This window comes from Cricetulus griseus, chromosome 2, assembly GCF_003668045.3.
Source record: "Cricetulus griseus strain 17A/GY chromosome 2, alternate assembly CriGri-PICRH-1.0, whole genome shotgun sequence".
Taxonomy (NCBI): Eukaryota; Metazoa; Chordata; class Mammalia; order Rodentia; family Cricetidae; genus Cricetulus; species Cricetulus griseus.
The window spans coordinates 452,895,373-452,907,814 of NC_048595.1; the positions used below are offsets into that span (position 1 = coordinate 452,895,373).

The 12,442-nt window shown below is 48.1% G+C and overlaps 1 protein-coding gene and 1 long non-coding RNA gene across 2 annotated transcripts in view; both read left to right on the forward strand.

The window, feature by feature from the left end:
• Positions 1–4,200, forward strand: part of LOC118238208 (extensin-like) — a 15,868-nt gene extending 11,668 nt beyond the window's left edge. Inside the window, exons 3-4 of the mRNA XM_035438857.1 lie at positions 1–145; positions 4,059–4,200. The exon at positions 1–145 is cut by the window's left edge and continues 1,450 nt beyond it. Of these exons, the coding sequence (XP_035294748.1) occupies positions 1–145; positions 4,059–4,200 (287 nt within the window). The remainder of the gene's footprint in view (positions 146–4,058) is intronic.
• A 376-nt stretch (positions 4,201–4,576) lies between these two features.
• LOC118238440 lies at positions 4,577–11,872 on the forward strand. Its single transcript, XR_004768768.1, has 3 exons — positions 4,577–5,036; positions 6,396–6,633; positions 8,963–11,872. It is a non-coding gene; the product is annotated as an uncharacterized LOC118238440 (long non-coding RNA).
• Positions 11,873–12,442: the final 570 nt, after the last annotated feature.

Here is a 12,442-nt window from a genome sequence, read left to right on the forward strand (position 1 = left end):
AGGAGAGATACCTCAGCCACCACCTCCACCACCTCCACCATTCCACATCACCACCATCCACCACCCATCCACGCCACCGCTCCAACACACACCGCACACCCAACCCTCCACACCAGCCTCCACCAAACATCCACCTCCACCTCACGCACCTCCACCTCCACCACCACCTCCACAACCTCCACCACCACCCGCACCACCACCGCACCACTCACCTCCACCTCGCACCCTCCACCACCCTCCCACCACCTCCACCACCTCCACCAACAAACACCACCCACCACCACCACACCCACTCCACCTCCACCACCTCCACCACCTCCACCACCACCACCATCACACTCCAACACCACCTCACACACCTCCACCACCTCCACCACCACCTTTTTTCCACCACCTTCCCACCACGCTCCACTCCACCTCCACACCTCCACCTCCACCTCCACCCACCTCCACCCACCATCCACCACCACCTCCACCACCTCCACCACCTCCACCACTCCACCACCACTCCACCAAACCTCCACCACCTCCACTCCACTCCACCACCTCCACCTCCACCTCCACCACCTCCACCTCCACCTCCACCACCTCCACCACCACCACCACCACCACCATCACCTCCACCACCCACCTCCACCACCTCCACCACCTCCACCACCTCACCACCACCACACCACTCCCACCCTCCACCACACCTCCACCACTACCACGCACCACCACCACCACACACCTCCACTCACCACACCAACACCGTCCACCACTCCACCTCCACTCCACCACCTCCACCACACCTCCACCACCTCCACCTCCAACCTCCACCACCTCCACACCACCTCCACCACCTCCACCACTTCCCACCACCTCCACCACCTCCACACCACCACCACCACCACTTTTCCACCTCCACCCTCCACCACCACCACCACTTCCACCTCCACCCCACCACCCTCCAACCGACGACTCCACCACCACCACCATTCCACCACCACCTCCAACCACCTCCACCACCTCCACCACCTCCCCCACCACGCACCATCACCTCCACCACACCACCTCCACCACTCCACCACTTCCACCTCCACCACCTCCACCACCTTCCACCACCACCACCACCACCAACTCCACCACTTCCACCTCCACACTCCAGCCACCACCTCCACCTCCACCACCTCCACCACCTCCACCTCCACCACCACCACCACCTCCACCACTTCCACCTCACCACCTCCACTCCACTTCCACCTCCACCACCACCACCACCACCACCTCCACCACCTCCACCTCACACCACCACCACCACACCACCCTCCACGCACCACCTCCCACCACCACCACCTCACACCTCCACACCACCACACCACCTCCACCACCTCACCTCCACCACCACCACCACCACCCCACCAACCACCACCTCCACCACCTCCACCTCCACCACCTCCACCTCCACACCTCACCTTCCACCAACCTCACCTCCACCACCAACCACCTCCACCACCACCACCTCCACCACCACCACCACCTCCACCACCACCACACCTCCCACGCAACTTCCACTTCCACCACCTCCACACACCTGCCACTCAACCTTCCACCAACCTCGCACACCACACCACACACCACCACCTCCACCACCTCCACCACCTCCACCACCACCGAGCCACCACCACTCACCTCCACCACCACCTCCACCACCACCCCTCCACCACCCTCACCACGCAACCACCACCACCACCTCCACCACCTCCACCTCCACGCAGCACCACCACCACCCCCACCACCACACTCACCACCTCCACCTCACCACCTCCACCTCCACCACCTCCACCTCCACCACTCCACCTCCACCACCACCCCACTCACCACCACCTCCACCACCTCCCCCACCACCTCACCAACCACCACCTCCACCACCTCCACACCTCCACCACCCACACCACCTCCACCACCACCGTCCACCACACCTCACCACCACCACCTCCACCACCTCCACACCACCGAACTCCACCTCCACCACACACCACCTCCACCACCACTCCACCACCTCCTCCACCACCACCACCTCCACCACCACCTCCACCACCACCTCCACCACCACCACCTCCACCACCACCACCCCCTGCCGCCCAACCAGCCCTAGCTTCTGGCACTCTCCCTCTTCTCGAGGCATTGTGTATTCAGTATTCACTCGGGAAACTCCATTGCCTTCCGTGACGCTGTGTTCCTTCCCTAGTGTTTTTATACCTTCCCCAAGAACACCTGCTAGCTTGTTTCTGCTAATAATGATCCCTGTTGAAGTGCTGGAGTCATTTCAAGGTAATAAAAGTGCCGACTGAAGTGACGTTGAGTCTGGTGTGGGGAGATCAAGAATAAAGCCGAGCTTCATTCTGCCAGCGTCAACTCTGTTCACAGTCGATGAACACAGAAGGAAACGTGATCTTGATAGTCACCTTCTCTTCGTTTCCCCGAAAGTAGTGTAAGGATGGAGCACAACATGGACGCTGATTATATTTTCTTCTAGAGACATGAGAAGTACTTTGCAAAAGTCTTGATATAGACTTAAAAAAAACAATTAGGGAATTAAAGCGAGGAGCTGAGCGTGCACATATAACCATCCCCACACATACTTCAAATTCCTTCTGAAAAACTGTAAATATGTTGTAATAAATACGTCTGGGTTTTTTTTTGTTTTTGTTTTTTGTTTTATTTATTTTATTATTTGTGTGTGTGTGTGTGTGTGTGTGTTTAATTTGTTTTTCTGAGACAGGGTTTCTCTGTAGCTTTGGAGCCTGTCCTGGTACCCTGTGGACCAGGCTGGCCTCAAACTCACAGAGATCCACCAGTCTCTGTCTCCCAATTGCTGGGATTAAAGGCATGAGTAACCACTGGCTGATAATAAACAAACAAACAAACAAATAAATAAGTCTTTAGCACCACAAAAAACAAACAAAACAAAAAAACAATTTTTTAAAATATGTTACCAGCAAATCAAAAATTACAGGCTGGCCAGATAGAGAGGCACACACCTTTAATCCCAGCATTCAGAAGGTAGAGGCAGGTGGATCTCTGTGAGTTTGAGGCCAACCTGGTCTACAGAGCAAGCTCTAGGATAGCTGAATCTACATAACAAGAAGACCCTATCTAAAAAGAAACTTAAAGGCCAAGAGAGGTGGCTCACACCTGTGACTCAAGCATTCAGGAGTCAGGAAGATCAGACGTTCAAGGCCATCCTTGGGTACATAGAAAAACAAGGCCAACCTATGCTATATGAGACCCTATTTCAATTTTTTAAAGGGTATATAATGAGTTCTTATAAAACAAGAAATAGGCAAACATTTCACCCTTAAAATGCATTAAAGCATTACCTGAAAGAAAAAAATATGAGTGGCTTATAAATACAGATCAAAATGTCCTATATTAGACATAAAAAGCAATACATATTAAGAGAGGGATATAAATTGGTTTCTATCATATTAGCAAAATGTGAAGGCTATATCCCTGAAAGGTACAAGTATTTAACAAAGCCTTATATTATCTAGTAATATTACTATTTTTTAATTTATTACCTAGAACACCCATTCTCAGATAGCCTAAAAATACACACACCTAGAGAGAGAGAGAGACAGAGACAGAGTGACAGACAGAGAAAGAGTGACGGACAGAGAGGTCATTAATCCTCTGAGACATTACTTATGATGATGATAAACTGACAAAAACTGAATATCCACCATTAAGTGATGTTGAATGACTTACACAGGATTGCTTTATTGCAAAAAAGGCAGGGGACAGCTTTGTCAGAATTGGGGTGAACCGAGACTAGGACCCACTCTTAAGTGAATAGTGCAGTGACAATATTTGCTTAAATAATGACAGTGTTTTTATACTAAGGTGAAAAAAAATCAACGCTCCATAGTTTTCTATAAGTGCAGACATCTTGATGAACAGATCCAACACAATATGTGTGAATGAAGTATGAAGTCTATGTGAAGCCGGCATTATTTTGGCTTCCACCACAATCATGGACATCTTTTTCTCAGCTCTCTCTATTCTTCTGAACTTAGGAGGGTTGATGTGTTTGTGTTAGAGCTGGAAACTAAGCACAAGTGTGCCAAAAGTGCCATGGGGCTAACAAACAGCACGGCGCCTGTGACTGACATAACCACACCTGCTACCACCATCTGTCTGCGGAGGGGGCTGAGGTGACCCGTCTTCCACAGGCAAGCAGGTCTCTCAATTGAAAGCTGATTGGCAAAGGGGAGCCTGCTTGACAGCCTTTATCCCCAGGGCTCTGATCTCCAACTTGTCATATGAGAGTCAGTTTTGATCAGCTAGACAAAGAGAAGGAAGGGAATGCTCTCCTTGCTCCTAACTCACATGGAATCAGGGGAGGAGCCAAGCAGATGGATTTAAGATGCTCACATGACTCAGGTGACTGCACCGACTCCTTGACCTTCATAGGTGATGCTGGCCAACAGTAAGGCCGGGAAACAACTGCTCTCTTTCCTCATTGCTTTATTTGACTCATTCACTGGCCATCTCCCCCAGAAGGAGAGATTTGCTGCAGGCAGGAATTCCGTCTGTGTTATTCATAGGCATTTGTCCAGAATCTATGTAGTGAAGAGAGGAAAGGAAGAGAGAGACGTAAGAAAATGGAAAAAGCTTGGCAGAGATCTTATGATGTTTGTCTCAGTTCTTATGTAACAATGAGATGGGGGGAGATTGTGCTTTTTTTTGTTTCATTCTTGCAAGTAAAGGTGAAAGTAGGGAAGCCTTTCCTTGAGCCGGATGTCACGGCTCCAGACAGCTGCTCAGACTATCTCCAGGTGACTGAACAGTGAGAAAGCTGCCTATGGAGCCAAAGAGGGGATGTGGCAAGGGCATTTGCATCAATCCCAGAAGTCTCTTATGCAAATAAAGGCTCGTGTTTGCATAAACTGAGGAACAATTCATCATGCAAAGAAGTATACATATTTATGCCAATTACAGGATTTCCACTGGGCCACCAGGGGAAGAGCTCTCCTTGGGTGATGGAAAAAAAGGTAAGCTGTAACAGTTTTGAAGCAGTCAGAGCAGCGATGGAGCCTTCTAGAACTAGAGCTGTGTGTGGCTAGAAGCTGCCATTGCAGTGTAGTTTCCTCAAGGCAGCTATGCAGTGTTTAAAGCAGTCTTGCTGCAATGATCTGTTTCCCTGGCTGATAATCTTCAGTCCAAACATCCAGGCACTGAGGAGGGCTCTATTTGAGCTAAAATTCTCACTGTAGGATGGGAGATATTATAAGGAACTGAAAACAGAGAGGAAACATGATTGTGAATGGAATAGGTAATAACTGTATGGACGTGTAGTTTTTAAAAGGTATAAGGCTCAGAAGTAATGACACCACCCTGACAATCCACACGCATAGCATGCAGTCTCATTCTTACTGCTCCATAAGGAGAGAAACCAAAAACCCAAACACAATGCAAGTTTGGAAGAGCTTGTGCTAGGAAAAAGATACTCGAGAACAAAGGGCAGCTGGCCAGGAAGGAAGAAGGGTCCACTGTAAATGGAGTTCTTAACTGCTCTAAACAATAAACACCCAGAGTCAGATATAGAGGAAAATGCTGAGAGATCAGAGAGAAGGATCAAGCCAAAGTCACCTTTACCTCAGTAGCTTTCCAGCAGAAAAGAGAGTTCTTGTTTCCTCCTGCCTATCTCCTCTCTCTGCCCAGCCACCTCACTTCCTGTCTCCATCAGCCATCTCACTTCCTGTCTGTCTCTGCAGACCTCCAGACCTCTATGGTTAGCTAGTGGCAAGCTCCACCCTCTGCTCTTCAGACCGGCTTTGTTTGTACAATCAAGATGTCACTACAGTCCATAGGCAGGCATTGTGACAAGGTCACACCAGAAAGAATGTTGACTGTGGAATGCCCCACCTTTGCATAGCTCTAGGAACAGATCTAACTAGGGCAGCAAAGAAATGAAGAAAAAACAGTCACACAGACACACGGAGACATTAGTATTGTATATTGTGTGAACTGGGCTCTCAGACGGAGAAACCATAGCACCCGGGAGCTCCGTGTATTTATTATATACAGTTGACCAGGGAGGCAGGGTTATTCTGCACAGCTGAATCAGGGAGGTGAGCTTAGCTTGATCTCAGTAGGACCAGTTCTATAGTCTTCAGGCAGTGACTACCCAGGGAGAGACAGCTCTGGTGAACATTTTCTGCACACATAATAATATCTATGCATGGACCACAAGAAGGCTTTACCACCCCTCTGAGCCTCGCCCTGAGGAAGGGGCTTTGTGATTTTCCTGGTGGGTCTCAAGTTCCTTGGCCCTTGACATAGCTGTGCCCTTGTCAAATCCTACAATCACTCCGATTTCACTCACTCAGGGCTTTCTCTACTCCCCACAGGGGGACACATCCAACTTACCCTTTTCATTACATTTATTTGCATGTTTGTGTGAGCTTCTGTGTAAGTGCACGTAGGAGCACAGAGGTTTGGCCATCAGAGGACAACTTGTGGGAGTTGGTTCTCTCCTTGGACCATGTGGGCCCTGAGGATCGAACTCAGTTTGTCAGACTCGAAAGCCAGCATCTTTTCCTTCTCTGAGGCATCTTACCCTGCTGGCAACCAATTTAAAATATAATGGTAAGTTTTACCTTCTCTATAAGAGGTAGGTTTAAAAAGTGTGTCATCCTACAAACGTGTGGAAAGTAGTTCATGTTATGTAAAACCAGGATCCTCCCATACGTCCTTTACCCACTATTTCCTATGGGAAACGAAAGTTACATGTATTTATCCTATGTGTGATGGTTTGAAATACGTATTCATTAAGGAATAATGAAATCAAGTGTGTTAGTACCACTTTGCTTCACATACTAATATTGTGTTGAGAACTGGGAACCAGTCTTTCCAGTCTTCAAGACAACAATATATTCCTTTTTTTTGTTTGTTTTATTTTTCTAGGCAGGGTTTCTTTGTGGCTTTAGAGGCTATCCTGGAAATCGCTCTGTAGACTAGGCTGGCCTTGAACTCACAGAGATTTGCTTGCCTCTGCCTTCCGAATGCTGGGATTAAAGGCGTGTGCCACCAACCCCGGCTTACAATATATTCTTAAAGCCACAGTTGCCATGTTACACATTGGATATGCCAAACTGACTTCCTTTTGCTTAATTGAAATTTTGTTTCACTTGATCGACATCTGCCATTTCCCAGGTTTTCAGACCCTGCCAGCCTCCATCCTATCTGTCTCCAGGCGTCTCGCTGTTGGAGAGCCCCTCCCTATATGATGTGGGGTCCTGCAGTGTTTGTCTTTCTGACTGTATATCTCAGCTGAATCCAGTCACTGCATACACAGAGTGGAGAAGGCAAGTGATGAGGAAAGCGGATCAGAGTCTGTGTGTAGCTTCCTCGCTCAGCTCTCTGCAGCTCCGATAGTTTTGCTGCCCTGGCTTGCTCCTTTACTCTTGTGCTCAGGGATGACTTTACTCTCTGAGCTTTGTCTCACTGCTCACCCTGGAGCCGGGGCTGCTGTCCCCAGGGCTGCTGTCCCCAGGGCTGCTGTCCCCAGGGCTGCTGTCCCCAGGGCAAGTCTTCATTCCCTTTGTCCCTCTTACTGTTCACACTTCCCGGCTGCTGCTCCCCGGTTCAAGCTGCATCATTTTGCCCTTGTTTCCGAGTGAGAAGTCAGTGTCAACTTTCTTCTCTTTATGAGATTGTTAATAGTCTCTGAAAATCAAGAAGTGGCCCCGCATCCTTGGGAGAATGACACTAATGCCTTCAACCCTATGAAAATCTCCTCACACAGGTGAATAAAGGAAATAAATCTTTGTAAGCAGACGGCCCTGTCCATTAGATTGAGAATTTCATGCCAGCCACATTCAAAATCTTGTATAATATTAGTACTAATCAGTGTTTATTAAAATTCAGACATGTTCACAACTGTTGCGGCAGCCGAGTGCCCGTGAGTTAAATTGATTTTAGTCCTTAGACACCCATTAACAGCGCTGCTTCCCATTTTCATAATGAAATACAGTTGTGGAGGGGTGTTTGTGAAACGACTTCTATTTGATTGAAATGTGACCTTGACTAGGAATACTCTATGAAAATGTGCACAATGCCCACGCCACGACACTTCTATTACAGCCTTGCAACTCTGTGTTCCCATTGCCAGCCCTAATGAGACACAACAAACACCAAGTTAGATTCCTTCAGCCTACATCAGACACAGTATGGACAGAGTATTCAGACTCATGCTTAACTTGCCCAACACATAGCCACTGAGCAGAACCTGAGATGGTGTAGTAAAGAACTCCAGTGGCTTTTATAATTCAAAAAAAAGAAAAGAAAAGACAGAAAGGAAAGAGAGAGAGAGAGAGAGAGAGAGAGAGAGAGAGAGAGAGAGAGAGAGAGAGGGAAAAATGGGCTCCGCACATGAAGGCATTCTTTGGCACATTTGAACCATACAGAACCTTGTGGCTTGACTGGCTTCCTTGAGATATTCCAAGACAGCCAGGTCTAGGGCTAAGGAAGAAAGTAAATTCCAACCCCAGTTTTACTTTGTTGAAACCAACCTGCTTGCAGAATCAAGGTCTCCATGCTGTCTGCTTCTGTGTAGTGTGGCCAGCGGGAACAGTGGGCTTGGCAGACTGCCCTCTGCCTCCATGGTGTTCCTCTGAGGGAAACTGTATTTGAAAACTTTTTTCCCTCTTGCCAAATGTGTATAGACTGGCCAAAATCTACACCCATAAGAGCCATTCTTCCCGGCTGGTGAAGAATCAAGAGCAACACCTGGCATTCCCAGCACAGCCCAGGCCCTCCGTGGGCTGTAACAGCAACTGCAGTTTGATTTTTAGGCAGAACATCTGGCCAACATTTTTTTTGGGACTCCAGTGTTTGATAATTCAGAGTTGAATCACAATGGCTTTTCCATGACTGTACACAGTATGTCTGCAGTCATGTTTATTTTGTTTTCCAGGGGACTCTTCATGTGTCAGAGCCCTGTGCAACACTGAAGGGATATGTGCGTGAAAGGAGGAGGAGTGCCACTGGGCTCTACAGCTCCAGGACCTTCTGGGGGCTGATGTGCCAAGTGTCTCCAACGACTTTACTTTGGGGGCAGGGACGGGGGGGCGACTTCATGAGAGTGGCAGATAAATGGCTATGGAATTGAGTAAAGAGCATAAAAGCATGCAATTCACAGTTGAAATAATGCAATTCCTAGGAAATGAGATGTAAGAGAATATGTAAAATGGAAGGACCCCAGCGCACGCGCAGCAGCAAGAGGCCCGCCCAGTAAGATTAGATTCGCGGACAGGAAAATGAAATGTTTTCCCCGGCGAAAGAGTGGAGCTTTGGGAGATCGTGGAGAGACAACCTAAAGTAACGTTTCTTGTTTAAGAAAACAAGAAAAAACAGCTCATAAGCAGCCCATTTGGGAGATTTCTGTGGTTTCCTGGCGTTGACCTCGTCCCACCCGCTCCACCTGCCCTATACTCTAAAAGCCGCGCTGTTCCCATGGGAGATAAGTTACAGGCGCCCGAGGCTGTTTGCCGTAACCAGCTTCGCCCTCTCCCTGTTTTCTCACCCAGATCTCTACTCCTACAGCTCTTCCTTGCCCTTTCCCCAAATTTCTCCAGTAGAGTGCAAGCTAGCTTGTCCTGTCCCTGATCTATTAAGACCCTGGACTGTCTCAATCAAATGCTCAACTCCCACAAAAACCATTGCAGAGGAGACGATCACCGGCTTCCCACGTGCAATCCTCAGCTCGCAGTGACCTCTGAGAACAGCATTTCCTTTTTTTTTTTTTTTCAGCTTGAACAGGCATCGTAAGACTCTGACATGTATATGTATAAGGGGATCTTCTTGTCCATTGTTCTTTGGGGGGCGGGTATAGTATTCAATTCGGGGAAGAATTACTTTCAGTAAGAGAAGAATTATTTGGTTTCCTCTAGATTGGCACTTGAGTATTCTGAGGAGTGTGGCAACATCCTCTCCACCCCAGTGTTGGTATTTTCCTCTATTATAAATTGTTCTATTCCCATAAAGGGAAGAAAGGAAGGGGAAGGGTTATAGGAGAAGGCATGGCAAGTTTTATTAATTGAATTAGGAGTAACTTACCTCTAAAGGCATGGTAGTTCTATAGAGTACACACTGTAAAAGTCAAGCAGGTTTGTTGGAGCACACTTTGTTTTGTGTATGTTTTCACGTGTATGTGCGTGAGTGTACGTGCATTTGGTGACTACAGGTCATTGTCTGGCCTGCCCCTCAATTGCTCTATACCTCCCCCCTGCTTGTTATTTGAGATGGTTTCTTATTGGCTATAGAAGTTAAAGATATCTGAACAGGCTGGCCAGAATTCTGCACAAGGAATCCCCCTGACGTCACCTGCCCGTGCTCGGACCATCACACAGCTGTGCCTGCTTTTTACATGGGTGTGTGGTATTGCTTGAACAGCAAGTACTTAACCAAATGAGCCTTCACCCAGCCCCTCCAACTCCTTTTCTTTTCTTTGTTTGTTCAAAAGTAATACTTTTTCTTTTCATTAAATATTTTTTTAAATTCTTCTCTTATACAATGCATCTTGACTGTAGTTTCCCCTCCCTCTACTCCTCCCAGTCCTCTCCCACCCTGCCCTGTTCCCCACATCCAGGGCTCCTCCATTTTTCCCCTTTAGAGAAGAGCAGGCTTCCCCGGGATATCAGCTGAGCATGGTAGAACAAGAAATAATAAGACTCAGCGCAAGCCCTCATATCAATGAGGGACAAGGCACCCCAGTAGGAAGAAAAGGGTCCCAAGGGCAGGCTTAAGAGTCAGATACGCCCATCACTCCCGCTGTTAGGAGTCCAGCAAAAACCCTAAGCTACACAACCATAAGGTATGTGCAGAGAACCTAACGCAGACCAGTGCGGGGTCGTGGTTGTTATTTCAGTCTCTGTGAGCCCCTATGAGCTCTGCTTAGTTAATTTGCGAGCCATGTTCTCATGGCATCCTCAACTCCTCTGGCTCCTACAGTCCTCTCCAGGGGGGGGCACCCCCTCCACCACCCCACCCCACCCCTGCTTCTGTTAGTGAATGTTTGACGGTGGTTCTCTTCATCTGCTCCCATCAGCTGCCAGAGGAAGCCTCTCTGATGATGACTGGGTGAGGCATTGATGTAGGAGTATAAGAGAATACCATTAGGAATCATTTCATGGAATTTTTTCCTTGTTAGCTGTATTTGGTTCTATCCTAGGTCTCTGAGCCATCAGCCTCTAGTTCCTGGTCTTCCAGGCATGGGCTTCCTCTTGCGGTGGGGGCCTCAAGTTGGACCAGCCATTGGTTGAGTACTCCCATAAGTTCTGCATCGCCATTACCCTAGCACAGCTTGTAGGCTGGACAAATTGGAGGTTGAAGGTTTTGTGGCAGGGTTGGTGTCCCAGTGCCACCACTGCAGGCCTTACCTGGTTACAGGAGATGGTGTCTGAATCCTCTAGCGCTTGGAGTCCTCACTAGGGTCACCCTCATAGATTTCAGGGAATTTCCACTGGGCTAGGTTTCCACACCGCCCCCAAACTCCTAAATTCCAGATGTGCACCTCTGCCACACTCCCTCCCTTCTTGCTCCCCCTCCCCCGTTCCCATCCCCATCTGCCCCAGTCCACGCATCCCCTCCTGAGCCCCGCTTGTTACTGCCTCTCTGTAAGTGAACTGCAGTGCGAGTGTCCTTTACTTAACAGCCAATGTCCATATATGAGCGAGTACACACCGTGTTTGTCTTTCTGGGTCTGGGAAAGTTCATGATGTCATTTTTTCTTTAAACTGTTGAGTAATACTCCATTGTGTAAATGACTGCATTTTTATCTCTTCTTCAGTTCCTAGCTAATATGAATAAAGCTGTCACAAACGGGGTTGAGCAAGTGTCCTTGTGGTAGCATGGAGCATCAGTTCATTCTCTTAAAGTCATATACCACCAAGCAAAACATGTGCATATGATTGAGCATCCTTTGGTATATATGCAAAGGTATAGGGCATAGACATGCAAAGGTTGCTTGATCATACCACAAGGACTCTTGCTCAACTATGTTCATAGCAGCATTATTTGTAATAGCCAGAATCTGGAAACAACCTAGATGCCCCTCAACTGAAGAATGGATACAGAAAATGTGGTCCATTTATACAATGGAGTACTACCTAGTGGTTAAAAACAAAACAAAACAATGATATCGTGAAAGTTTCAAGCAAATGGATAGAACTAGATGTAACACAGATCCAGAAAGACAAACATGGTATGTACACACTCATAAGCGGATACTAAATGTAAAGCAAAGGATAACCAGACTACAATCCACAGCCCCAGAGAGGATAGGTAAGAAGGAGCGATGCATAGATTCCCCCGGGAAGGGGAAATAGAAGCTATCTCCTATGTAAACTGGGGGTGGGGAGGAAGGAGGTCTAGACCATGAAGGATCAGGGTGAGT